The 25,530-nt window shown below is 45.6% G+C and overlaps 2 protein-coding genes across 16 annotated transcripts in view; both read right to left on the bottom strand.

Annotated features, from left to right (window-relative positions):
* Positions 1 to 1,859: 1,859 nt before the first annotated feature.
* UMPS (uridine monophosphate synthetase) lies at positions 1,860 to 7,346 on the bottom strand. The gene is made up of 6 exons (XM_069021129.1): positions 7,189 to 7,346; positions 6,796 to 6,949; positions 4,820 to 5,488; positions 3,946 to 4,121; positions 3,317 to 3,431; positions 1,860 to 2,546 (listed from the first exon to the last, which is right to left on the bottom strand). The coding sequence occupies exons 1-6, from the start codon at positions 7,336 to 7,338 to the stop codon at positions 2,365 to 2,367; spliced, it is 1,446 nt and encodes a 481-aa protein (XP_068877230.1). The 5' UTR covers positions 7,339 to 7,346; the 3' UTR covers positions 1,860 to 2,364.
* Positions 7,347 to 7,755: 409 nt separating this feature from the next.
* Positions 7,756 to 25,530, bottom strand: part of KALRN (kalirin RhoGEF kinase) — a 503,525-nt gene continuing 485,750 nt past the window's right edge. For 14 of the 15 annotated variants that reach the window (XM_069021109.1, XM_069021107.1, XM_069021110.1 and 11 more), the window contains 9 exons: positions 24,885 to 24,912; positions 24,272 to 24,443; positions 22,027 to 22,148; positions 20,781 to 20,912; positions 18,897 to 19,061; positions 17,966 to 18,044; positions 16,635 to 16,835; positions 15,605 to 15,743; positions 7,756 to 13,323 (listed from right to left, as the gene is read on the bottom strand). In XM_069021109.1, coding sequence (XP_068877210.1) covers positions 12,778 to 13,323; positions 15,605 to 15,743; positions 16,635 to 16,835; positions 17,966 to 18,044; positions 18,897 to 19,061; positions 20,781 to 20,912; positions 22,027 to 22,148; positions 24,272 to 24,443; positions 24,885 to 24,912 — 1,584 coding nt within the window. In that variant the 3' untranslated portion in view covers positions 7,756 to 12,777. Of the gene's footprint in view, positions 13,324 to 15,604; positions 15,744 to 16,634; positions 16,836 to 17,965; positions 18,045 to 18,896; positions 19,062 to 20,780; positions 20,913 to 22,026; positions 22,149 to 24,271; positions 24,444 to 24,884; positions 24,913 to 25,530 lie in introns of those variants that run through there. The other variant, XM_069021118.1, reaches the window with a different exon arrangement.

Below are 25,530 nucleotides of genomic sequence, written 5' to 3'. Positions count from 1 at the left end.
TGGAGGGAGAAGCGGCGGTTTCCACAGCGACACAAGAAGCCGCGCAGCGCCGAGCTGAAACGGGGCCACTCTCAAAGCAGCGTGGAGTTGGCAGAGCAGAGCCGCTCGCAGGGCGCGGGGCCAGCGGCGATGGCAGCACGGGGCCACACAGAGCCCAGACACGCACCGGAGCGGGGCCGTGCAGAGCCCAGACATGCTCCAGAGCAGTGCCGCTTGGAGGGTGCGGAGCAGCCGCAACGTGGGAGCCCGGCCGAGACATCAGAGTCAGTGAGGCGGCGGCCACGCGGGACCAGCAGCCACAACGAACATGCAAGCACGTGGTAGGAGAAGTTGTAGCAATGAAAATCGCAGAACTGTGAAATGGTACAATGTAAAAAACAACTATGGATTTATAACACGAGATGATACAGGGGAAGATTTATTCATCCACAGAACTGCCATTAAAAGGAATAACCCTAAAAATTACCTGCAAAGTGGAGGAGATGGGGAAGTTGTACACTTTGATATAGTGCAAGGAAAGAAGGGTTTACAAGCAGCGAATGTTACTGGGCCTGGAGGTATTCCCGTCAAAGGCAGCCGTTATGCACAAAATTATAAACAATATCCATCCCAGCAACTGCCCTACCCATAACCTACTTTCCCCTTCTACCCTATACCCAGTATGAACCCTTTCCTAAGTTTACCCCATCCCCAGTTTATTCCTAATCTGTTTTTCACCCCATGGCTTCCCTATACAATTCCCTTTCCCTACAACTCCTCTCCAATGCCGAGGGGGGGGGGGTGAAAAGTGGGAGGGAAGAAAATAAACCCTCTCCTGCCTCAGTTTCCCCACAAAGCATGCCTGGAGAATCCTGTCTCCCTTCTGTCAGCCTTAAAATGTTCTAGAGAATCTGTTTGGACATTTAAAGACTCAGGAGGGTAGCTTGTTTTGTTTTGAAATTGTCCTTGTTGTTTTCAATGTTAAGTTTTAAATCTCTTTTTGTTAAAAATAAATGGGTGAAATGTTGGGGCCCTCCCCCCCCATTGTGGGGTCCTGGGAGAGGGACCCTGGGGGGGAGACATGGGGTTTCCCTGCCCCGGTCAGCCTCGTTCCCCATTGGTTGTTTTGTGTTCCCCTGCGCGGTCCCGTGATTGAGCAGTTCCTGGGCAGATCCTCAGCCATGTGGCTGGAGAAATAAACATCTCTCTGAAACATCTACCAAGAATCAGTCCATATATATTTCTTTTCCACGGGCCTCGTTGTTTGATACATGTGTTGTAGTATCCACGCTGTAACATTAGACATCCTGCATAAATTAAGCCAATCGAAAATCCCATCTCCTATTTTCAAAGATTTGATGAAGAGCCCAGCATTAATGGCAAAAACCTCTTCTCACTAAATACAGTTGTTCCTAGTGTACAGGTAAGTGTATTAACAAAAGGACCCTGCTTTCTGTGTGCTCTGGAACAGCAACAGTCCAGAACTGCATCGCCACTGGTTTTTGACCTCTTGATCAATAGGATTTTCATTGCTATTTGCACCACATACCTGCTAGTTATAAACTTAAGGCTATTCCATACTTTATAATCAAAACCAATCATACACGATATTTCTACTTCTTCTTATTCATCATTAAGAGTAAAGGAAAGTAAAGCCTGAAAGTATTACAGCTATTGTCCCAAGAAGTCTAATGAAGTGCATTTTTGTTTCCTATTAGAGGAATCGAGAGCTCCCCTGTAATGAAGCACACAACTAATTGCCCTGACAAATTCTGTGAACAGAATCATGAGCAATTCCTGCAGTCACAGACACACCAGAATGACTTTTTATGATACTTCTGCCACAGGACAAAGACATATAGAGCCATTGAAAAGGAAAATGGTAGCAAAAAAGTATTTATTAAGCACCACAGAATTCAATTCCACAGGGTGGCATTAAAACCTGCACCTGCCCCTTAGAAACAGGAGAGCTGAATAAACCTGTGAAGGTGGGGCAGCACACCAGGTGTGCAGGTGAAGTTTACTAAGAACACAATAAAATACCATTTCCACAGCCGTAAAAAATTTGAGGTTGGGGAAAAGAAACAAAGGCAACAACAGCCAACAAAATACCCTTGGAGTGTTTTGTGCAACATTTTTCAAACAAGAAAGCCTACTAAGGCTAAAACATGGGCATGAAGTTCTGGGTTCTTACATTCAAATATCAAAAACAACAATGGCAAGTACAATCTGATCTCTGTGTGTATGATTAAAACAACTTTGTAAGAGATTTTTCTCCAAAAGGGCAGTTTTCTATGGGCTGAAGTGTCCAGGTATTTAACTGGAACTCTCATGAGGGTTGCAGCTCCATCAGCTTTGCTTACTGGCTAGGACAGTGTCTGGTTTTCAGTCTTCTGCAGGAATACCAAGCCTGCTCATGTAGCTCTCCCAAGCTGCCTTCCTGTACTTCTCTGCTTCTTGGAGACGGTCTGAAACTGCCAAGATGCCACGTCCCACAATAATGATATCTGAACCTTTTTCACCAATGACTTCCTTGGGGCTTAGGTACTTCTGTCCAAGGTTATCACCTGAAATACAGACACCATTTTTTTCTCAGTTTGCACAAAACTGTGTTTACTAAAAACCTTCAAAGAGTGCTGGAACCAAGAACAGGTCCCCTGCTCCAGCTCTCATCCTAACAATCTACAAACAGAAGTAGAAACTGCATAGCCAACCAACCAACACAGATCAAATCTGACAGCCAGCACCCTCCTTTTTCATGGAAGTTACTCAAAGCAGCACCAATCAGGATTACTAAAATAAACCTCAGCCTTCTTAAAACAGGCATAACCCCCAACACTAATGTAAAAGCTTGTGATTTCAGTTTAGGTTTTCTAAGAATTAAGTATTGCAGAGAAACATATCTTGCCTATCTGCTTCAGTGATAACCTCTTTAGTCAGCACAAGACTTCCAATTCATGGATACTGCATCTATATCAATACCTAGTGTTTCACCTGGACTTCTCTATTTGTTACATTTTTTTTCACTCCTACTGAATAGTTTTACATCTCATCTAACACCTATCTGAAGACATTTTACATGTTTTTAGAAATGTGCTTTATGGTATGCACAGACCTCAAAACAAGAAAAAAGGTTGCATAGCCTGCTGGCTGCCTTCCAGAGCTCCCAGGAAAGGGATGAGCATACCCAGAAATATGGAAGAGAGCCCTTAGTGGGAAACAGACTCCTCCCAGATGAGAATCGGCATCCAAACCCTGTTCTTAAGCCACTTTTTCACTGGAGACTAGATCACTTCTGTACTTACAAACAGACTAAAAATATTTTAGAAAAATTTACCTCCAGTTTGAAGCTGCACTCCTGGGGTTAAGTGAAGAAATTCTGGTTTATTACTAACTCTAGATCCACATATGAATCCAAAAACGAAATCTGGGTTGTCTTCAGCCATCTGTACCTGAAAAAGATCAGTGAACAGTTACAAATGATATACTTAAAACTCAGCTGGCCTAGCAATCTGTTTCTCATCCACCCTCTGACACTTTAAACTGTGCAAGGCAGGGGTATGAAACACCTCTTGCTTTCCCAGTGTAAAGTTACTGCTTCTCTCTAGCAGGAAAGTGAATATTATGTTTCTTTCTATGTTATAAACAATACCACAAATGAATTTAAACTAATTAGAAATGCATTGCTTAAAGAAAGAAAGAAAAAAGAAGAAGTGGGGGTGCTAATAGCAAACTTGGCACTTATACTAGAATTCCAGGTGTGAACTCTGACCATCTCACGTCACTGGCCTACAGCTGCAACCTTTGAACACCACACTGTCATATTCCTGAATCTCCAAGGAAAAAACAAACACCTGTAATACTTAAGAGCTGAAGGGACTTTTGGAAGTGCAAATAGTAGAAACACATAAAACCTCTCTGTCACACTTTACAAGCTTTTAACCTGAAACAAGACTGCTCACTTACTGCAGCTTTTGTGTATTCACCCGTGGCAAGAGACCCTTGGGAACTCATCTCAGCAACGAGGAGACAGCCACGCTGCAGAGGAAGACCTACTTCCTTCAGACCTTTCACAACTCCAGAGCCTGGAACCACGTGGGCATTGACGATGTCCGCCCAGGATGCGATTCTGAACACACCACCTGAGAACAGGGACAGGAAGACACAGAGTCGTCAGAACTGTGTTAAACAGGAACCACAAGTTAAACAAAAACAGCTGCACACTAAATCACTCACATATTTAAGACAGTTTTACTGCTGAAGCTTGACAGTTATAAGTTCAGTCTCATCAGACAGTTCTGACAGCTGCCTAACCACAAAGTGTAATCTCTCAGTTTACTTTTCACAAACACTTGTTAGTGCCTCACCTTTAATGTTCACTGAGACATTTATGGTAGCCCAGAAATCCGCTGTCACGGGTGCTATCTTCCCAGACAGCACACAGATCATATGGGACATAAAGATCAGGAAAAGAGAACAGCAGTCCTGCAGCTGCAGATGGAGTACCAAAGGAAAGCCATGCTGGGCACACAAGCAATACAATAATAGCAGGCTGCCTTAAGAAGCCAGGCTGCAGTTTCTCACAGCACACAACTACTCAGAAGTACTTACTGAGCACAACCACAGATTCATAAAAAGACTTAGGTTGGAAGGGACCTCAAGAGGTCATGCCCTCTCAGCAGGGTTAACTTCAACACTAGGTCTGGTTGCTCAGGGTCTTATCCCCCTGAGTATTTCCCAAGGCTGGAGATTCCACGCTCTCTCCTGGCAACCTGTGTCAGCACTGCAGTTACACACACCAGCAGCAAAGTTATAGTAAATCTAGGTTGATGATAATCACCTTCATACTGATGTTTCACTGTGTTTCCAATATCTGCAAATTTCCTGTCTTCAAAAATCAAGAATTCATGTTGATCTGCGAGCGCTCTCAACTCCTTTACTACCTCCTGGGTGAAATCATTCAAGATGTCTATGTGAGTCTTCAGGATACAGATGCTGGGGCCCAGGGTGGCAGCTAGCTGCAGCAGCTCCTTGGGGCTGGTGACATCAGCAGAAAGGCACAAGTTTGTCTGCTTCTTTTCCATGAGCATGAGAAGCCTGGCTGCAATGGGATGCAGGCCTGGCAGCTGGGCACGGGTGCTGAAGCTCAGCTCCTTGCAGACTCTCTTCACAGGAGCAGCACCATTCTGAGCCACTGCCTCAAACACATTTCCCTGAATGAATTTCTTCACCTTTTCAACCATCTCAGCAGCCACTTCTCCCCGCTGCTGGAGAATCTCCAGCACCCCAGACAAGGTGCACACAGAGTGCAGGCGAATTCCATGTTCCTCTAGCCTGGCCTTCCCACCCTGCTCCCTGTCCAACAGCACTATGGCATCTGTGACTTTTAATCCTTCTTTCTGAAGAACTTCTGCAGTTTCCAGTACACTGGATCCACTTGTTACTACATCTTCAATGATCAGGCATGTCTCTCCTGGATTAATGGTGCCTTCTACCATCCGCTTAGTACCTGAAAAATAAAAAGCAAACACTCCACCAAATTAAGAAAGGTTGGACGACCCAGAAAAACCTTAAGAGTATCAAAACTTTAATAGATGATACCACTTATCCCAATTCTTACCACAGCTCACTCACTGACCTGTAATTCAATTTGTAAACTGTTACTTCTCCAAGCTAATAAAATACTACTTTATGTTTCCAGAAGTTATGTTCCATTAACAAAACTGACACACAGTTAAAAGCACTAATTCAAATGTTCAAATAAGATGACTTCAGAAGTTTATTACTGTCATGACTTGAAAGCTCAGATTTACAAAATTATTCTCACGCTATTTAAAACATCTTTAAGGCAGCCAAGTTATTGTCACTCTTCAGCATGTCCCCTGTTTTCCACAGGCAGCACTCTGTGCTTAATATGCCTGTTAGAACAATTAGAAGGAGGAAAGCCTCGAGTGCCTTTGTCCTAACTAACAACAGGCACACATCCATGAAAGGCCTCCTGGGGGGCAATGACAAAGGATGCCTGGCTTTCCCAGGAGCAGCTAATCGCTGTCACAACTGGCTTGTGCTTCACAAGAAGGAACAGCAAATGTTTCCATGCCTGGCCCACTGCCTGACACAGGAGTAGCATTTAGTTTTGACAAGGGTACTTTCTAATTACACACTGTTGGAAGAGGATGCGTAGAAATCCAGTTATATAGCAGCTTAATGCTTCAGTCTGCTCTCCCCCTTCCTTTATCACAAATAAATGGTACATTGAGCAGAGAAAGGACTGCTGCTTACCTGGCTCACTGATTACAGGACTACAGGATAATGAAATAAAAATGGGTTTGAGAGATAAATGAAGAGACTAGAAAGGTTCCTTTTGGAGCCAGTATGCAAAAAGTTCTGTTTAAGAGCAAAACGTGGCTCTGCTGTCAGCATGCTGGAGAATCTGAGTTATAAATCCTTGTTTCTGGACAAGGCCACTAACCTAGAACCATAGCAATGGTAAGAAGTCAAAGAAAAAAAAAAGATGCTGCTAAAGGAGAGAAACAAACTCTCACAAACAAAACCAAAGAAACACAAAACACCCTTCAAGAGTCTCTAAATCTCCTACAGCAGGACTAAAGCTGCAGCTTAACAGCTGGGAGAGGTTGATCAGGCTGGGATGCTGCGGGAGGTTTGCTTTAGGGGGGGAAAGGGTCTGCTTCTTCAATTGCAATGGTAACCTTAAAACTGGAGCGGAGGTGCTGTGCATTACAAAAGAACCACAAATATATAAAAAGTCATTTCCCAAACAAGGTAAGTTGCAAACTCTTGATTTGAAGGCTTTACCGTAGTCTTTTCCTTCCTTCCTCCGTATAAGCATTGGAACCTGATTTTCTGCGCAGATGATCGTGGCCAGCGGCAGCGCCGTGTAGGGAACGCCGCACACGCAGTCGTACTCCAGACCGGCATCTCGGGCTGCTTGGAAAAGAAGTCCTGCAACCTGAAACGGAAAACCAAACGCTTTGTAAGCGCCACGCTGGCGCGAAGGTGACTAAATCAATGAAACCCCCTCTGCCTGACACGACCCAAGAGCCGACCCTGCGGGGTGCCGGCCCTGGAGAGCCCCGGAGGCGCTGCCGTGCCCCGCTCCCCTGAGCCGTGAGGAACCCGCTACCCCGCAAAGGGCAGGGACACACGCGGGGCCCGGGCCGGGCGGTGCCGGGGCTCCCCGGCCCGCACCTGTCGGAGGAGGCGCGGGTGGGACACGAGGCCGCGCAGGTCGATGTACACGGGGGAGGCGCGGCCGCTCTTCAGCACGAAGTGCCCGAAGCGCAGCGCGCCCGCCGCGCTCAGCGCCGCCGCCACGGCCCCCTCAGGCCCCGCCGCCATGGCCGGCCCGGCGCACGGGGATGATGCAGAGCGGGAGGGGCGCGGGGCGGGGACACCGTGTGAGCAGCGGGGAGCGGCGGGGCCCGGCCCGCATCCCCTGCCCGCGGCGGCAGCCCCGGCTGCGCCATCCCGGCACTGCTCCCCGAGTCCCAGTTCTGCCGCCAGCCCATTCCCCCGGGAAGCAGAAACCGCCGGTGCACGGAGGGTTTGATGCGACCCGAGGGTTTCTCGCCGCGTCGGCTCCCGGGGTGATTCCCAAAAGGCCGCTCGGTGGATGCAGCCAGGGTGACAATCCTGGTTCCCTGAGAGATTCCTGCGGATAAGACGAGCTGAATAAACCCCTCAGGCAGCCCGACCTCACTCAGAAAGATACTACACGTGTGAAATAAGACTGACCCGGTCTTCTCTGAATAATTTTATTTAATCAAAAAAAGCCCAGAAACGGAGTTGTTAGTATACTCTATTTATGGGAATGCAAGGACAGGAGATGTACAGGTCGAAGCTACATCTGTAGATGATCATATATACTGCAGTATAGTAACAACAACATGGGACAGCAAGTAGTCACCTCACAACAGTACACATGAGTGATTAGACTTACAAAGGAAATATTTACAAACCTGCCTTTACAAACCAACATTGTGTGCATACAAAATGAAATCCGCAATAAAACTGAAGATACATTTAAGGCAGACCAGCAATACACTGAAATAATTAAGGCTGTGGAATTACTTTGCACCTTGAAAATGCTGAGCTGTTAGCAATACTGTTTCTTTTTTCCTCCTTCAGTGGATTGTTGCTAAAATTGAAAAGCATCAATATGTTCCAACTGTTTGCTCTTATCTCGGTGAATAAGTCTGAGATTTAATTTTGTTTTTTTGCACTTGCTATTGCATTTTCTTTCCAAAAGTTATCAGCAAATTGACCTCAGTGGCAGAGCAGTGTTGAACAGTTTGGTAGAAAGAGAAGTAAAAGCACCAGCATCAGAAGTAGGACATGAAGGTGAAATATGGCTTGAGTAGAGAAGATGTTGGTTTTTCACTAGCTCCATAAGAAAAGACTACAGTTACAGCAAACATTCAGCATCCTGACGCTATGGAAACACTCAGCACCATACAGATCCCAGAACGAGAGTACATCACTTGATGGCAGTGTGCAGCCAGCCTAGTAAAATGGGATTTTATTTTGTTTCCTTGGGAAAGCACCATTTTCTGATGGGACATGAGTGAATGAGCTCAAAAATAAACCCAAGCCCTGTGTTAGAGGAAAATCCACCTCTGCTGTGAAAGGAACAGAAACAAAAAAAAAGATGGTGAGCCCCTGTGCATGTAAATTTTCTGTTAGAGCTTTATGTGCACAGAGAAGCCTTTACACCTGTCTCTGAAGTTTATGTTATCCTTGGTTAATTGACACAGTCCCCTCATTGCAAGGGCATTAAAATAGGGTTATATACAGTCAGATCATAACGTGTGGTTCTGTATTCAGCCTTTATGTACAATATTTGTAGCACAGGCCTAACAGCATTGTCAGAAATGCTAATGAACTCCACTGAAGCCACAGCCTCGGGGTCAGTTCAGGGCACAGACTTTGTCTCAGCATTAACTTAGAAGTAAAAAGATACATGTTACTGAAAAAATTCCAGTCCATAGTCTTTTAAAATTAAAGGGCAGTAAGACTAAGAGAAACTTGTTGGCATCACTGAGAAGAGAGAGACATTTTATAAATTTTAAAGCCTAGATTGCTTTTAAATGCTAATATCTACAACTCTGGCTGTAGGTTGGGTGGGAGGCGGGGCCTCCCACGGGGCAGCAAGTGCCCGGACATCTGATGGGGGCTGACAGTGTTACACTGGCCAGCAGAATTCCTGCCCTGGCCTGGCTGCTCCAAGTGGAGTGGAGAGAGAGGCAAATTAATTTCTCATTGCACATTCATTAAATGAAGCCATCGTAAATAAGGAGCCCGCCATGCCACCACGTCCTCTGGGCTCTGTGTCACCAGCACCTTTGCTGCTGCCTTCTTGTCACCCAGCACCTGGGGACACTGTGAGCCACCCTTTGATGTCAGAGCAGGCTAAGAACACTGTGGGGGTGTCTGAAGGTGGTGGCTGTGTGCACAGTGGCATTCCACAAAGAGCTTGTGCTGCACTGTTGTCTGTATTCCTGTTGGTCATTCTGGATGGTTGGAAGCTGCTGGAGAAGCTGAAGGGTGTGGCTACCACCATGCCTTCACTTGGCTGTCTTGGGAACACCCTGAGTGGTGCAGCTGCAGGTGGAAATCTTCCCCTCGGGGTCAGATGTTCTCTGGGGAGCTTTTTGAGAAACCATGTTTGTTACAGACAATATTTCATGCACCAAAAAATCCAGTGGTTGGAGAATGCTACACAGGGGGTTGGCTGTGTTGCTTCTCACCCAGCAGGTGCACTCCAGGCCTACTTACTGAGCTTCTGTAATCTCTTTACAATGGAGTTACAGTTTTCAACAGAGTTACAGGACCTGTTTTATCTGCAGAGGCACCACAGGTTGGTTTAAAAAGACTTTGAAAGAGCAAAGTCAGTATACTTCCTCTGTATTTATCATATGGCAGCATTTCATGTCAACTTGGCATTATTCAGGCAAAGGAAATATTTGAGATAAAAAGCAAGGACGGCTGATAATCACAAATGTTATATGGAAGTTTTAACTGGTTCAAGTATTACTGAACGTGCTCTAAGAAGAGCAGTGCCTGGGAAGAGGCGTTCTCTAACGTGAATATGGAAAAAGCAAAACCACAAAAGAAAGTAACCCCAGAACATTCAAATTCTTCAGAGTTCAGCACTTCCAGCTCTCTCAACAAGGAGTCTTTTTTGAATCTGAGCACCAATACCTAATTATATACCCTCCTTCTTTGAGCCTTTTGGGTTTTCTTTTCTATTATTTGATAGAAATTAGAGGCTTAAATATTACCTTAAAGAATCTAGCTTTTCCCCCCTGTGCATCTGAAGTGTCTGCTGTTGTAGTTTGACATATGAATGCAGGAGGTAGGAAAACAAAATGCTAAATAACTCCAAATTACACGTGATACATGAGAATTTGTTTGTATTAACGCCAAGCGGAAACCCTGTGGCTTAAACTGCACCCATGGGCCTAATAAAAGCTGTGGGTTTTACAGACCACACTTCCACAAACATTTTTTAAGGGCAGCACAATCACAGCACAAAGAGCCAGCTTTGACAAATAAGAAGAATTACAGACAGTCCTGTAGTGAGAAAGTACCTGAGGCTGGTGGTAATTAAAGACCCCCCTTGACTGCTGTCTGTATTCAGTTGCGAAGAAATTGCATACTTGGCACTGTTGCTCAGGATGGGAGTCTGGTCTTTATCTAAGAGGTGCTGCTGGATTGCTTAGAAAATCAGCTGCTGCTCTAGAGAGGAACTGAGATAGGTTCTAGATGATTCAAAAAGCTTAACCTTCTGTGAACGCTCGTCTCTTTCAAACCTTTCCACAACTCCCTGCCTGTGTTAAATCTCTCACTTCTGATTCTGCTGAGGCACCTGGGCTCACCCTTCTGCCTGTGGCTTCCCCATCTCCAGGGCTGTTCTTTGTTGCACACGCTCAATGCTGAGCGCTGAGGGTTTTTGCTGTGCCTTGTCTCTTCTCCACTAACAAAATACTGACCACTCTGGTGTAGTGGGAGAGCAAGCAAAAAGGGAAGGGCCAGGTGTCCTCCCTGCTGTGAAACTGAGCTTGGAGGTGAATCAAAAAAGGGCTATCAGAGCCGGTATCTCCACCACCCACTGGCAGAGATAGCTCTTGCTCCTGTACGCTCATAGTGCAGTTACTTGGGTGGTAAATGAGATTTGACTCTCGCCCTTACAAGAGAGTCTATATGAGCACACGTGGTCAGATCAAGCCTTTTTCCTTAGGAAAACCTTTGGTAACAACTGCCATTTCCCATTACAGGCACACAAATGGTACTCAGCACCGAAACAAAGTCCCTGCATGCCAGGGGGAAAAAAACCTCTTTGATTGTAACCCCTGAAGGCTGTAGAGCTTTGTGGTGTGGCAGTGGGATGGGGAAGCCCCAGCTGGTTTCCCCTTCCAGTCGCATTTCTGGAAAGGATGATTTTGCCAACCTACAAACTTCTGATTTGTCACTGCAGACTCCCTGTGTTGGTTATACCTAAGGCTGGCCCCGTCACTGTAACATCAATATGATGATGTTGCAACTTGGCTTGCAAGAGAGAAATGTTTTAATTGTGAATATTATTTTTTTATTACAAATTAGGCTTTGGACATAAAAATATCCTCATTAATGCTTTGTTTATGAGGTGCTAATGGTGGCTGAGAGATATTTACAAGTTTGGAAATGAAACAAATGACATACTTTAAACACTGAAAACGATTTTCAAGCTGTAAGCACAAGAATGAACTCACCACTCCTACTGCACTCTGAAAGGCTTAGATGGACTTTGGGCCAAGCAATTCTGAAGCTAGAAATGGAACAGGATCTTTTATATTTATATATATTTATATCTATGATACAATATATGTATACTGAAAACCTGTGATAGAAAAAATTGTCTTCATCACCATCATCATCTAGTTTACAGATACTGCAAAAATTGAACTCTGCCTTTTCTCAATGCACAGGTTTTGCAAAAGATTTCTGTACAATGTGTATAAAATGCTTTTAAAAAACCCACCATAGTCCCATTGTGCTTAGTCAGAACCAGCTGTATGCTCCAATGAATTAATTGCCTTAATCATAGCTCTGAAAGGTGCTGCATGTTGACTGAACACAGCAGAAAGCCCAAGGAGGGGCTTAATGGAGGATTTTGGTCTGAGCACTACCACGCAACAGGAGTATACCTAAGCCACGCCACCATGGGAGCTGATCCAGCAGTGACTGGAGCCTGATCTTGCTTGTCCTATGCAGGCAAAGTCCCCACTGAAATCATGGCAGACTCGGCATATGGGGCTTGAGAAATCTGACTGATAACCTGGAGCAGGCTTGCAATGATTTCAGCAAAAACTGACCGGTCCAGTTCTGTAGTACGTGCTAAGGTCAGCCTGGTGTCACTCCCCCCCACTATCCTACTCCTAATCTTTTGTACATTTTGAATTCAGTTCAGCAAGATCAAGAGGATTTCTTGTAAGGCTGCCTCACAAAGATTAAGGCAACTGCAGTTTTGGCTCTCGTTCCCAGTCGGTGTTTGCGTCCCGCAGTCCTTTTTTGGTGGTGGATGTTACAATACCACGTGCCCCAAGCGAGGGAGCGTGTCCCTGCTGCTGTCACCCCCTTTGCCTTGGTCCCATTGCCACGTCCGCAGCGATTCCCACCATGCAGCTGTGGAATGCAAACGCCAAACACGGGATATGTACAGACGGATCCGCGTGCTCCCAGCAGCGCTCCCGGCACCCGGCTCAGGCCCAGCAGCGTAGGATGCCATGGATGGAGGCACTACGTGCCTGGGTTCATCCTGCTCAACAGGAAGCTCTTGACGCTGGGGATCGGGTGCACGTCGTACTGGTGCCTGCGGCGCTCGATGAAGGAAGCCAAGCGGGAGGTATCCAGTGGGATCTTGGAATAGCTGCCATTGTGCGGCTGCAGCCACGGATGCTGTAAACAAGTGGCAGCCGTTGGCCTTCTCCTGGAGTCTTCCTGGAGGATAACGTTGATGAAATCCCTGGCAGCGTGACTCACATCGGAGAAGTACTCGTGCGGGAAGCTGAAATCCACTCTGCACACGTTGATACAAGTCTCCTCTTTGCTTTCATCCAGGAATGGAGAGACACCACTTAACATGACGTAGGTGAGGACCCCAATGCTCCAGATATCCGTGCTCAGGGAGACAGGAAGGCCTTGGATAACTTCAGGGGCTGCGAACTCCGGGTTTCCAAGGAGGTGGTGGACATGGTAATGACCTGTGATCTGAACTGCATCTTCCAAATCAATGATCTTGATGCGAGGCACCGGGATTCTTAAATCAATGAGCAGATTTTCTGGCTGTTGAAAAAAGAATGATATAAACTTAATCATACTATATTTTGGCAAATAGAATGTGAAGGTTTCATGTAGGTTTAATAGCCAGTCAAAACTTGCACTTAATCAGATGTGCAAGGTAGAGATCAGGAGATTGAATGATAAGGAACCAGCTCAGCTGCTGTTTGCTCTAAATTAAGATCAATGCTGCAGTTGCAATGACAAGATCCTCTTTTGCACTAGGGTAAAACACTGGGACTTTGCACTTTGTCCCAAATACTTACAGTTTATTTTCCCCAAACTAATCTCTCCAGATTAAGAGCACTGATGGATTTTTAAACTTTAATAAGACTTATATATATATATATATCTTATCAGTTTATTTAGATTCCATTTGTTCAAATGACAGCTGGCAAGTAAGAGTGTGTAACTTGCAGCAGAAATGTTTTTCATGAAGTAAATGTTCAATTTTTCACCCGCTACCCTGGGAGGGACTGGTGTGTGCCATTACTGTTGCTGTGGGCTGACATGGAGCTGCCAGTGTGCCCCTGTACACAGCAGGACACAGTCATGCTTTCCAAGCCAGCATGCAAGTACATTTCATCCCCGTTGGTTTTCTCTCTGTTTTAGCAGCTCTTGGTATTTAAGGTCTCTCTCTCAGTGAAAGATACTGAGAATTGCCTATATACTCTGTTCTGGGGACTTAACATGGATTATCCTTCCTTTGTTGGTTCTGAGATAATTTCTGAATTTACTTCTTGCACCCTTCTAGATCTTTTTTTCTCTCCCTTATTCTCATGCATATTTTACTGCTGCCTCATGGCTATATATATACACATATGAAAAGCAAATTTCACTACACTGCTGTTCCAGTCTCTCCACTTGCTCTTCTCTTGTGCAGTCTCTATTGAAAGAATCAGCACATCCTTGAGCAGGATCCTGGGACAACACAGTCCATGGATAGGTCTGCTGTCACTGCCAGTGCATCTCCTGCTACCCACTTAGCAACTGAAGGTGCTTTATTTGGCATCCTTCATTCAGGAGAACTGCAAGTAGGTCACAGAAAATTAGCTTCCCACCTTGTTTCTGGGAAGTATCTTAGGATCAAACAGAGAATTCATTGCAGCTTCTTACCTCCAAGTAATACCTACTTTTTGACAGGTCATAGCAATAGAGCAAAAAATACAAACAATCTCATAGAAAGAAACCAGGATGATTTAGCCTTTTGTGTCTAATTCTCACATAAGGTCCTGTGCAAATGGAATTTTTTTTGTAGGGGTAGAGGCAGCAGAAAAATGAAAGTATCACTTCATCTGACATGCCTGGGGCTTGGACAGATGAGAATAGATCTCCTTGAAGCTGGACTGTCCACTATATAAGAAAGTTAAATTCATCCCTCATTCTCCATTTTTCATTGTCATTTAAATCTGCAAAGTGTTATAGATTATCTGATATCCCTGGCAACCAGAATCAATGTTGCAGATCACAAAACTTGAAACACTTTATCACAACTTCAATGGCTAATGGCTAATTCTCTATCATCCAAGATAACTGGGATGCTGGGGAGGACAGGAGTACAATGCCAAATCCAGGACAGTACAGTGCCTCCTGCCATGTGCGCTCACAAAAGCAGGTACGAGCTGTACTACTCTGAGTGTGACGTTAGAGAATACCCAGATTTCTTCTCCACAGTGCAACCTGTTCTTTGTTCTTCCTCTGAACCCCTCCCTGGGTGTATTTCCCACCCAGTTCCCTTCTCAGGCTCTGCAGCACAATGCAGTGTGCTGCTTTCCTTTTCCTTTGCCCCTGCCAGCCTTACCTACCTCCTGCTCCCTGGCACCCTCTCTCCCCTTGCTTTGGGCTCCCCAGGGCACTGCTGTGGATATGAGGGGGGAACAGGCTCCTTCTGGTCTGCCCTGAACTGCCTGGGCATCAGCCAGCTCTGCTCAGGAAGCTTGGTGGTGAGTTGGTGCAGTGTGAGCCCAAACCATACTCCATAGAATTATGCATAGTTTCCCTTCAGTCCCTAGTGACATCTCACTCTTGTCTCTCAGACATCCTCGTTCTCCTTCATTAAATCCAGAAAGCCCTTGGGAACAAACCAGAGACTCAAGGGAAAAGGTGCATTTCTTGTCTGAAGGCAAAGACCTGGCTCTGCAGGTCAGTAACTCCTTTCTCTGATCAGCAGCTTGTCCATTAATGATCATCTCCTTGGGGTACAGGCTGCACCTCCTCCCTGCCTGCACGGCTGGGAACTCTCTGTTCCAGGGTGCAGAATAACAGCATCATTCTTCTCTGTTCTTACCTTTATGTCTAAATGAGCCACTCTGCAGTTGTGGAGGTACTGCAAGGCTTCCATTGTGTCTCGTATATAGAACGCCACCTTTTCCTCCATAAGTTCATCGTGGTTCATCAGATAATCTAAGAGACGGCCGTCATCCATCCTACAAACAGACCAAACCCTGTGAGTGAAACATCACATGGCATCTCTAGGTACAGTTAATATTTGAAAACAAAATTGCAGTGGAAACTTTGTGACCTAAAAAAGGGAGGAAAATAAAAGGCAAGATCTGATGAGTGTTTAATGATATCTCAAGATACCGCAGGCCATGGAAGTGGTAGAATGATTAATCCTCAATTGTTATCTCCAGTCCTTGACAAATTTAGCAACAGTCTTAAAGTAAACTCATTTGCTTAAGGATGGATTCAATAGACAGAGACAATCCCTTTGGAAACAGAGCTTCTTAATTATTTGGATTCATCTATTTATTCATAGAGATGGTTACATAATGCAGAAAAAAAAATCACTGACATTTTCAGCTGGTAATGTTTTCTGTGGGAAAACTAACCCAATAAAAGTTTTCCACCTAGTTTATTTATCTGTACAAACAATCAATCAAACAGCCCAAATATACTTTGTTGGCTATACTGTAACAAAGCATCTTGGGTTTTGGTTGCTGTTTCTCCTTATGGGGCAAGCATGGTTCCTACACGGGTCTTTTCACCAAAAAGCATTAGAATAATGTAGGCTTTGATCCAGCTGAAGCACTTTTACTCAAATGTAAAAAGTGGACAAAACTACCCAGGTAAGTCTGATACTTTTCAATGGGACAAATTACCCAAGCTTCACCCAAGTAGAAAGCAGGTTTTTTTGTCCCTCTGAATCTTGCTTACTGTAAAGAAAAGGCAGTGGAAACTGCAGAAAATGGCTATTTCATTTGACATCACAATCAATAAAATCTTTGCCCTGCTGAACTCAGGCTGATCTTTATGCTTGGCTTTAATAGGGCTGTGATTCCTGCCCAGACACTTGAATCCAAGCTCCGTGTACTTACAGTTCCAAAACTAAGATGTAAGAAGTGGGAGACTCGTAGGTATCATGGATAGTGATGTACTGAGGATGCTGTAAGTGTTGTAACAAAGCTGCTTCATGTGCTGCCTGCTCTTTCTTTTTCAATTTTTTACTAATGAATTTTACAGCAACATCTTTCCGAGTGGCTTTGTGGACACATTTCTTTACTATGGAGAATCGACCCCTGAAATTATAAAGAAAACAGAATAATGAAGTGGCCTCATGAATAAATCATGCCTAGTTTTTAGTGCAATAACAGAGTGATTTTTGATTAATCACATTAATATTTCACAAGGCATCAGATTTAACAAGTTGTTCATAACCTTTTCCAACAAAGGCCCTCCATCTCTTACCCTGGGTGTAGAGATTCTTTGGGGATTAGGAAACACTGAGAGCAAATGGTGTCACTTTGCTTTGTGCAGCCATACTGATATCCTCTAACAACCTCCCCTGGGTTCAATTTGCTGCCACTTTTACAGGTTCTGTCTCCTTTTATTTTAGCTGTGGGTCTCCCTTCTCCAGCTGCTTTATTAAAGAGACCAAACTTTCTCAAACAACTAAAAGAAAAGCCTTGTTAAATAATCACTAACCTAACATTTTGTCTCACTTTTTCAGACACACAGTAAGAAATTAAGAAAAAAGCTGTCAGGAAAGCATTTAGGAAACTCTTACAGACCATAGTACCATTCCTGAAAGTAAAACCTACCCAGTGAAACTGTGTGCTGAGCTCTTAGTAATACATCCCTGTTTTCTACAGAACCAGAGGGATTCCTGTCCTTTCAGCCCCAGAATTGTCTCTGACATCTGAGCTGAAGAAATAATTGCATTAACCTGAATTATTTGCATGCCCCTTATCTGTTATCTGTGGAGAGCACCAAGGGCTGACAACATGAGCAACTCCTGTTTAGGCTCTGTTCAACTCACCCTCCCAATCAGCAAAGATAAGTCAGTCACATGCCCAAGTGTTTTGGCAGACTCAGTCTTTGAGATCAAGCTTATCCAGAACCAGTAAATTGTCATGACTTCAAAACAGGACCTCAAATCAGAGATGACAGAGAAGATACCAACTGCCAGAGATTTGGCTGCCTAACTGCTCACCAGTTTGCCAAGCTGCAATTCTCAAATCAGAACTTATCTTGAAAAACAGAATTTAGTCAGTATTTTAATCACTATCTGATAGTGATTAAAAAGCAACGCTCTTTGAAAGGAGCAGCAGTTTTCAAGCTAGAAAAGTAAACTAAACTCCCCACCAAGGAAAAAGCTTCAAGCCATTGTTTAGGTGTTTTATTGCACTGACTGCAGGGTTAATATTACCTCCCAATCTCATGTAGCTCTGCATAGGCAAGGTCAAAGTTTTCCTTCCATGAAATAGTGGCACCATCAGCAGCAGAGTCTTTGAGAGAACAAAGTTAGAGAAGAAGGTACAAAGTTAAAGACAGTTTGCTGTGGACTATAAACAGCATATTTTAAAATTATGTGAGACTATCTTATTAAGACAGGGAACATTATCACTAGGAGTCCAGTTTCATACTGCGCAGGCACAGCTCCAGTGCATTGGACCACTAAATGCCAGAGCTCCTCAGAGGAAGGTATGGATAAGGGGGACTTAAATCTGTCCTTGCAATTTTGGGCTGAAAAGGGCCACAGAGACAGGGGATAGAGCTATATTGTGTGAGCTCTTTCTCCATCCAGCATAGGCTATCCAAGCCAGTCACAGACCTCGTAACACACCAGGGCTGCTAAAACATGGGGAAAAGTGGGCTCTGCTCACAGCGCCATTGAGAGCGAGCTGCACCCCAAATTCCTGCAGCACCGAGCGCTTGGGAGTTGCCTCCATCACAGCATTCCCATTCCAGCTGCATTGCTCAAGGAGAGACATTTTGCAAGTGGAATTGCAGCCCCCAGCTGGGCTGCCCAGCAGAAGCTGCTGGTGCTGCTGGCATTGCTGGAAAGGCAGAATGAACACCAGCCAGGATATGGACCCTGTTGGGCAGAGATAAAGACAAGAAATAGTCTTGGGATAGAGAGCAGGCACCTGTTCAGAATCTGCAATAACCTCTGAGGCAGAGGGAGGCTCTGAGCCTGGATGGAGGTGAAGACATGAAAATCCTTTATCTCCCAGGCCTTTTCTTGTATTCCTCATTGGTCCAGGATCCCTGTTTTTATGAGGACCCATCAAAACACACCATACAGAGCACAGGTGGACTCCTGTGTGTATCAGTCCCTCCCTGCAGCGCCCACTCACCGTACTCCGGGAGCCTCACGAATTCGGATGGGTCGCTGGGCAAGCTGATCCCCCAGGGATTGCTGGCACTCACTCGGAACTGGTACTGGCAGCCTGGGGACAGGTCCTCAATGACGAGGTACGTGTCCAAAGTCGAGGCCACCGACTGCTGCCAGACCTGCGAGCCTGTTGGACAGAGGGAGAGAGGGGGAGCTGAGGGAAACACTCACTGTGCGAGCTCAGGGCTGAGGCCTCCTCTGCCCAACTTAGGTGGTACCCTGGGAGGGTAAAATCCACAGGGTTTTTAAGAGGCAATGTTACAGCAGACTGTTAAACCAGAAATGGATCACAGGAAGCTATTATGTGTTGCAGCCACCTTCCCATCTGGCTCAATGAGACATGAAGGAAATGCCCCTCAGTTGACTGATAATGATAGAAAAAGCTCAATCTGGGGACAAGCTGACCTCTCTAGCACTGTAGCTGTGGCTGTGTGCTACAAGTGATGTCTCAGGGCAGTGTGATAAGACAGAAGTGGAGGGACGATTTGATGACAGCTCTGCTATGAGAGAAATAGTAGCAAAAATACTGCAAAACCCCCCAAAACCATGGGCAAGGGAGATGAAGCTGAGACAGGGTGTCAGTGCAATCCAAATGCTTTTGCAGATGAAGATGTGGTGGCTACAGTGAAAGCTGCAGGAGGAGAACCAGCTTTCTGAGGCTTAGCACAGGCAGCTTGCAGATGAGCAGAATTGCAGCAAAGAAATGTCTGACTCTGTCATGTGTTTCTGCTCCTATCAGAAACAAACCCAGCCACTGCCTAACCTGTGGCAACCAAAGGAGCAATACTTACTCATCTGTACAGGGTCAGAGAACAGAAAAGGACCCCTGGACACAGAGCCCTGTCACAGATGGTGATTTCTTCAAGAAAAAATAAAATTTTATCTTATTTTAGTAAGTTCAGGGCCTTTTACCTTTATGTTATTTACCACGACCCATTTATTTTGTGTGTCCTGTGGACAAATTCTGATTGCCAGGTCTCACAAGGTCATGGTTGGTTTTACAAGAGTCAGTTTTACCTTTGAAGTGGGAGGAATACTGAAAACACTGCTGGGTTTTTTTGCTGTTTGTTTTGGGGGTTGTTGTTAATAAAGGAACTTTTATTCTTTTACAAAAATGCCAGTCACACTGATGGCACAATGAGGGCCAAGGGAGAATATTCACTAGGAGAAGGCAATAATATGATGGAATGGTTAGGTTTGCACACTTAATAAAATGGGGTAGGATTTTTTGAAGGATGAAGGGAAAAAACAGAGCCCATATACCTAAGGCAAGGTTTACTGCCCAGGGACCCTCACACCTTTGCAGAAAGAATGCAAAAAGGGATGTGAATCATTTCAAATGCCCTTTTCAAGAGCACATGCCTGTGCATATTGGGAAAACAGTGCATTTAATATCTAGTTAATTTTTCATGGGAAAAGAAAGGATGGTTGGATTTAAGAACAAATGGATTTCAGAGCTGAGCTTGAAAAGCATGGAGGGATCTGCAACTTTATCCAGATCAAAAAAATAATGAGACTGATTTGGTTTTGCATTTCTGGGAAGCACCCACCAGAAAGGATGGTGGTAGAATGCAAATGATTAAAGGATACCTTGGTGATGGATATGTTTTAGCTTAGCACACTTTACTTGTTGTAAGTGACTAGAGGAAACAGAAAGGTCTGTAATATATGAGAGGCTGGATTGGATGATAGAAGGGCTTCTTTCTGCCTTAGACTTTGTGATCTGTAAGCTACAATTAGTGGCACGCCAGTGGTGATAGGAATGCTTTTGGGACCTGTTGTGTCATAAAGGAAACTTACCTTGTTCTCACTCTCACAGCCAGCAAGCACAGCTCACACCACTTACCTTCTTCTCTGTACTCCACAGTGTAGCCTGAAATAGTGCAATTGCCTGTACTGGATGGGGGGAGCCAGCGTAAGATCACAGAGGTGCAGCTTCTCTCCTGAGCTATGGGGCGGTTTGGGGCAGCTGGCACACCTTGGGAAGAGGAAACAAGACCAAGTCCAGCATCACAGCAATAAGTACTAGTGCTTTTTCTGAAGATCAGGTGTATCAGGTACATCAGGTCACTATGGGGCAGCTGCACCTTGTAGAGGGGCTTCACTAAGCAGCAGGTGAGGAGTCAGTTACCACTGAATGCCCAAAAATTACACAAGCAAGGCATTCAGAGTTCTTCTGTGTGTAGGGCACTTTGTGTGCTTGGGAGCAGATTGACAAATGACCAGTAAATCCTTCAGTGCTTTGCTTAGGGCTCCCTTCAGCACAGGAGTAGTTAGTGCAGCCACTGACTTGCTTGGATAAATTGGGGAAATTGGGTCTCTAGGGTGGTTTATGAGACCAAACAAATCAACTTTTAAATGCTTGTGACATTGCTGCATCTGTAACTCTCCAGTTAGACATTAATCTCTGGACCATCCCCTTCAACATAGCTGGCACCTCTCACCTCTCATGCTAACAGATCCTTTCTCAGAGCTGGAGGCAATGAGCATCAACTTGTTACTCCATATTCATTACAATTAGATGGGTCACTAATTACAGTGCTGAGAATTCAGGCTTGGAGACATGCCTCCAAGTTGAATCCCCAAAGAAGTTTTGCCCAGGCCAAATCTTACTCTCACCTCCTCTGTCCCTTTAAAGAGAAGGGGAGGCAGAAAATCTGTGTCACTGGATCCCAGTTCCTCCTACTCCAGGCAGATTCTAAAGCCCAGAGCTTCCTGCAGTCAGCTGGGGCATCATTCCCCCAGGGACTCAGCTGCCCAAGGGAGCTGAGCTTCCCCTGGCCGACCTCACTGAGCTCCTGGGAAGCAGCACTACAAGCAGGATGCAGGAGCTGAACCAGTGCCAGTGCATTTTCATTTCCCAAATGTGATGTTTATGGTCAGACAACTTAATCAAGCACAAGGAGTATGCAAAGCCTTCAGCCATCAGTGGGAGCTGTGGCTGAGGAATGGTTGTACAACTTTAACATCTCGATTCACCTGGCACAGCTCCACATCTGGCTGCCTCTGCACAGGCTGTTCCTGCATGCTCCCAGCCCCCACCAAGGAACCACACACAGGAAAAATCCTGTGTGTTAAAGTTGATGTGCTACCTTGGACTTTGATAGTTGCAGAGGTTGATGCGGTTCCGTGTTCGTTGGTTGCCACACAGGTGTAGATGCCGCTGTCCTGAGGCATCAGGTTGCAGATCTTCAAGGTGAGCTCTCCCGAGTCACTGTGGATGCAGGAAGCCCCAGTTAGAAGCACTGCTTCACTTGCTAACGGTTTTTATATAGTTCCTGTCCTGCCCCATTGCAAACACACATGCACACAAATCCTGCTAACTCATTTGAAGGAACATCCCTCCAGAAATCTGGTGCCCAAGTACAACTCCTTTGTATGTCACAGTTTCGCTTTTAATGAATCCTTGGAGCAAACCTTTGGTCCAAATTGCCTGCCAGGCAAATCCTCATGTCTGTTGTGGCCTAGGAGGAGATGTGAAGGACCACTCAAGCAGCAAGCAGTCCAGGAGCTGAACATTGCCTGTGCCTGTCCAGAGCTGGATGCTTAGACTAGATATATCGGGAAAGATTTACCCATGCAGATCTTTCCTATCGTGGGAGATGGTGAGCTGCTGTGCCTCTGCAGTGAAGTCCAACACAAACCAGACAAACTGGGCTTCCCACAGATGCAGGAAGCAGTCACACAGCACAGGGGGACATTTCCAGGGAGCTTCAGACCCCTGGAGCATGTGCCATTGATCTGACACTGCTACCAGGGCCCCAGCTGGAAGGCTGGACATCTTGTAACATCCAGGGATAAAGAGCACAGCACTGGGTTTGTGAGACACACTCAGTCTTTGGGCCAATCTGAGAAAATGAACAGCTCTGTGGAGTCTCATGAATTTATAGCAGGTCTGTTCATAGTCACTGCTGTTTGCACACTTCAGTCTCCAATATGCAGTGTGAGGGAGCTGGCCTGAATTAAAGGATTTTGCTTGTGTAACTGTTTTAGCTGTACTGGAGACACAGCTTAGAGCCAACAATAAGTTCCCTTGATGGCAAAAGTAGGCTAGTTCTTGAATGCTTAATCTGTCGGGAACTGCAGAAAGACGTGGTTGCTGGGATAACTGTCTGGACACTGCAGCTTTTGCTGGTCTGACTGTGCTGGTTTAAAACAGGAGAGAAACATTCCCTCTCCCTGAAATCCAGACACTCATGCCAGCAAGATTTGTAAGAGCCACTGATCCGCTGGGCCTCTGCTTGGCAGGCAGTGTCTTCACTGGGAAGAGTATTTGAGTAACAAGACAATACAAGTACTGATAGTGCACAGGGAGCCAACAGGCAGAGGACCGTGATGAAAACCAGAACCCTGATGGAAATATCCCCCCATCCCAAGCCCAGCCAGAGGCTGAAGATAAGGCAGTAGGAGATATAGTGAGCAATAGCTGAAGACAATTTTGGATGCTATGGGGCAGCTGCACACGCCAGTGGTGTCTGAAGGAAGCTCTTGATCAGATGTAAGGGGTTTTTTTATTGAACATGTAAAATCCCTTCCCTCTTAGTGTTCTTTTTTTCACTTTCAGTGACTTTGTACTCCCTGGATTCATTTCAGCCTGAGCCAGAAGTGCTGAAAGTTCAAATGAAAGATTGCCTCCTGGAGATTTCCACTGCAGTTTGGCCCAAATTGCTTATATAAGCTGCAGATGAGCATCCAGCAGAAGGCTGTTACCTGACCTGAATTCAACTCCAGATCTTTCTGAATCTTCTCAGTGCTTGTTGTAAAGATAGTTTTCCTTTCTGCTAGCCAAGCCAGGAGCATAATGACAAGCATCTTTCTGTCCAAGCACAGCCAGATGTAGCCTTCCCAGGAGCACATGTGGGCTTTTTTAGGAACAGCTGAGGGAAGGCTCAGGAAAACTGCAACCCCACCTCTGCCAGTAAGATGAGAAAATGCCCAGTGATGTGGGTATTGCAAGCTGGTGAGGGCTTGCTCTGCTTGAGTCCCATAGGAGATCATGGCATCAAACTCAAGCAGAGGCAACACTAGCCAAACAAAGAGGTTGTAAACATTCTGGCTTCTGGCTTGCAGCTGGCTCAGGAAGTCAACGGGAGCAAGCTCATGTCTGCTAGCAGTACTTTCTGGATATACCCTACACTAGCTTGGGAAACAAATACAGCTACCCCAGCCCCAAAATCTGACCCTTTCCAGCCAATGTTTGCCCCACTGATGTGCTGACATGCCATGCCAGGCTTAATTAACTGCATCCTAATGAGTCTTTTAGCCAGGCTGGTGCCATATTTGAGGGTAACACAACCATCAGGACCAGCTACATTGGACCCACAGGCAGGACCTTACCAGGATGACACCGTGTAAGTGGCCGTGCTGTTGTCATTGTCAAGAATGTTTTGGTCTGGTCCTTTCCAGGTTATAGTTGGTTTGGGTCGCCCACAGACTTTGCACTGCAGCATCACTGTGTCCCCAAGCAGGCAGGTGATGTCCACTAATGGCACAAGAAACTCTGGAGCCACTGTAAAAAAACATGGGAACATGCACACAACACCTCTTTTAATCTCCGGGTGAGGATGTCTAGAGTCATACAAGGCTACAGGATATGTTATAGGATGAACTATGGGATCTGGGTCCCAAAGAGCTGGGAGTCCTGGGATTGTGTTATTCAAACTGTCCTCCAGTAAAAGCCAGCTGTGTACAGCTCAGAGAAGGAGGTAGAGGGGAGCTTCCATCCCCCAGCCCTGTGCTCTGGCAGGTGGATGAGATTTTGAGAGGGCAGGTTCAGGGGATTCAGCCTGGCCTGGGGCCCCGGGATGCCTGAGCCAAGCAGCCAGCAGGAAGCCTGCTTTCCCTGGGACTGAGCAGCAGAGAGCTGCCTTTGCTGCAAATGCTGGTAGGTGCAGAGCATGCTGTGGCACCAGAGTATATCACAACTGCAGCACAGCTGTCCTTAACTTACCTTCTTGGATGAAATTGGGGTTGATTATCTGAAAAATACAAAGAGATAGAGGCATTTATTTCCTAGACAGTGACAAAGAGACATCTGTTTTCACAAGGCACCGTGGTGACTCTGACCAGAACTGCAGAGGTGCTGCAGTGGCAACAAGCACCTTCTAACAACCAACAGGTGCAGCAAGCTCTGGTGACAACACACCTAGGAAAGTAAATGAAAGCTACGGCTTCTTGAACCCTGATAAAGGTAACAGGCACAACACCAAGGCTGAGGAGGGTGGATATGTTTCTTTTTTGTCTGGGTGGTAATGATGAAGCCATTAATGCTTCTTCCTAGAGGTGGTTTGTGCACCCTCTGTGCTCAGCTCCAGACCTGTGTCACACAGCACCTGCAGTCACCACGCACCTGGGGCATGTCACCAGCATGCTGGCCACTAACCAGGTCTGAGAAAACATCTTTTAACTTGTGCTCAGCTTCAGGAGTAAAAAGGTAAAGTACTAAACCATAAATACTTAATTTTGCCCACTGTTGAGGATCAGTCCTGCAACAATTCTTGGTCTATTAACATGAGTAAAAATTCACTCTTTCATTGGACTGCTGGAAACTTTCCAGCTTGAAACTAGGTTTGGATAACCAGTAGTTATTTTATCTA

Source organism: Aphelocoma coerulescens, chromosome 7, assembly GCF_041296385.1.
Source record: "Aphelocoma coerulescens isolate FSJ_1873_10779 chromosome 7, UR_Acoe_1.0, whole genome shotgun sequence".
NCBI classification, from domain to species: domain Eukaryota; kingdom Metazoa; phylum Chordata; class Aves; order Passeriformes; family Corvidae; genus Aphelocoma; species Aphelocoma coerulescens.
Note: the sequence above shows the minus strand (reverse complement) of the source record. Positions and strands in the feature narration are given on the sequence as shown.

Excerpts from the sequence above, each read along its gene's own strand:
- UMPS (XM_069021129.1), bottom strand. The coding sequence starts at position 7,338 with ATGGCGGCGGGGCCTGAGGGGGCCGTGGCGGCGGCGCTGAGCGCGGCG. Across the intron at positions 6,950-7,188 it reads ACCCGCGCCTCCTCCGACAG|GTTGCAGGACTTCTTTTCCA; the intron begins GTGCGGGCCGGG and ends TTTCCGTTTCAG. Across the intron at positions 3,432-3,945 it reads GTGAATACACAAAAGCTGCA|GTACAGATGGCTGAAGACAA; the intron begins GTAAGTGAGCAG and ends GATCTTTTTCAG.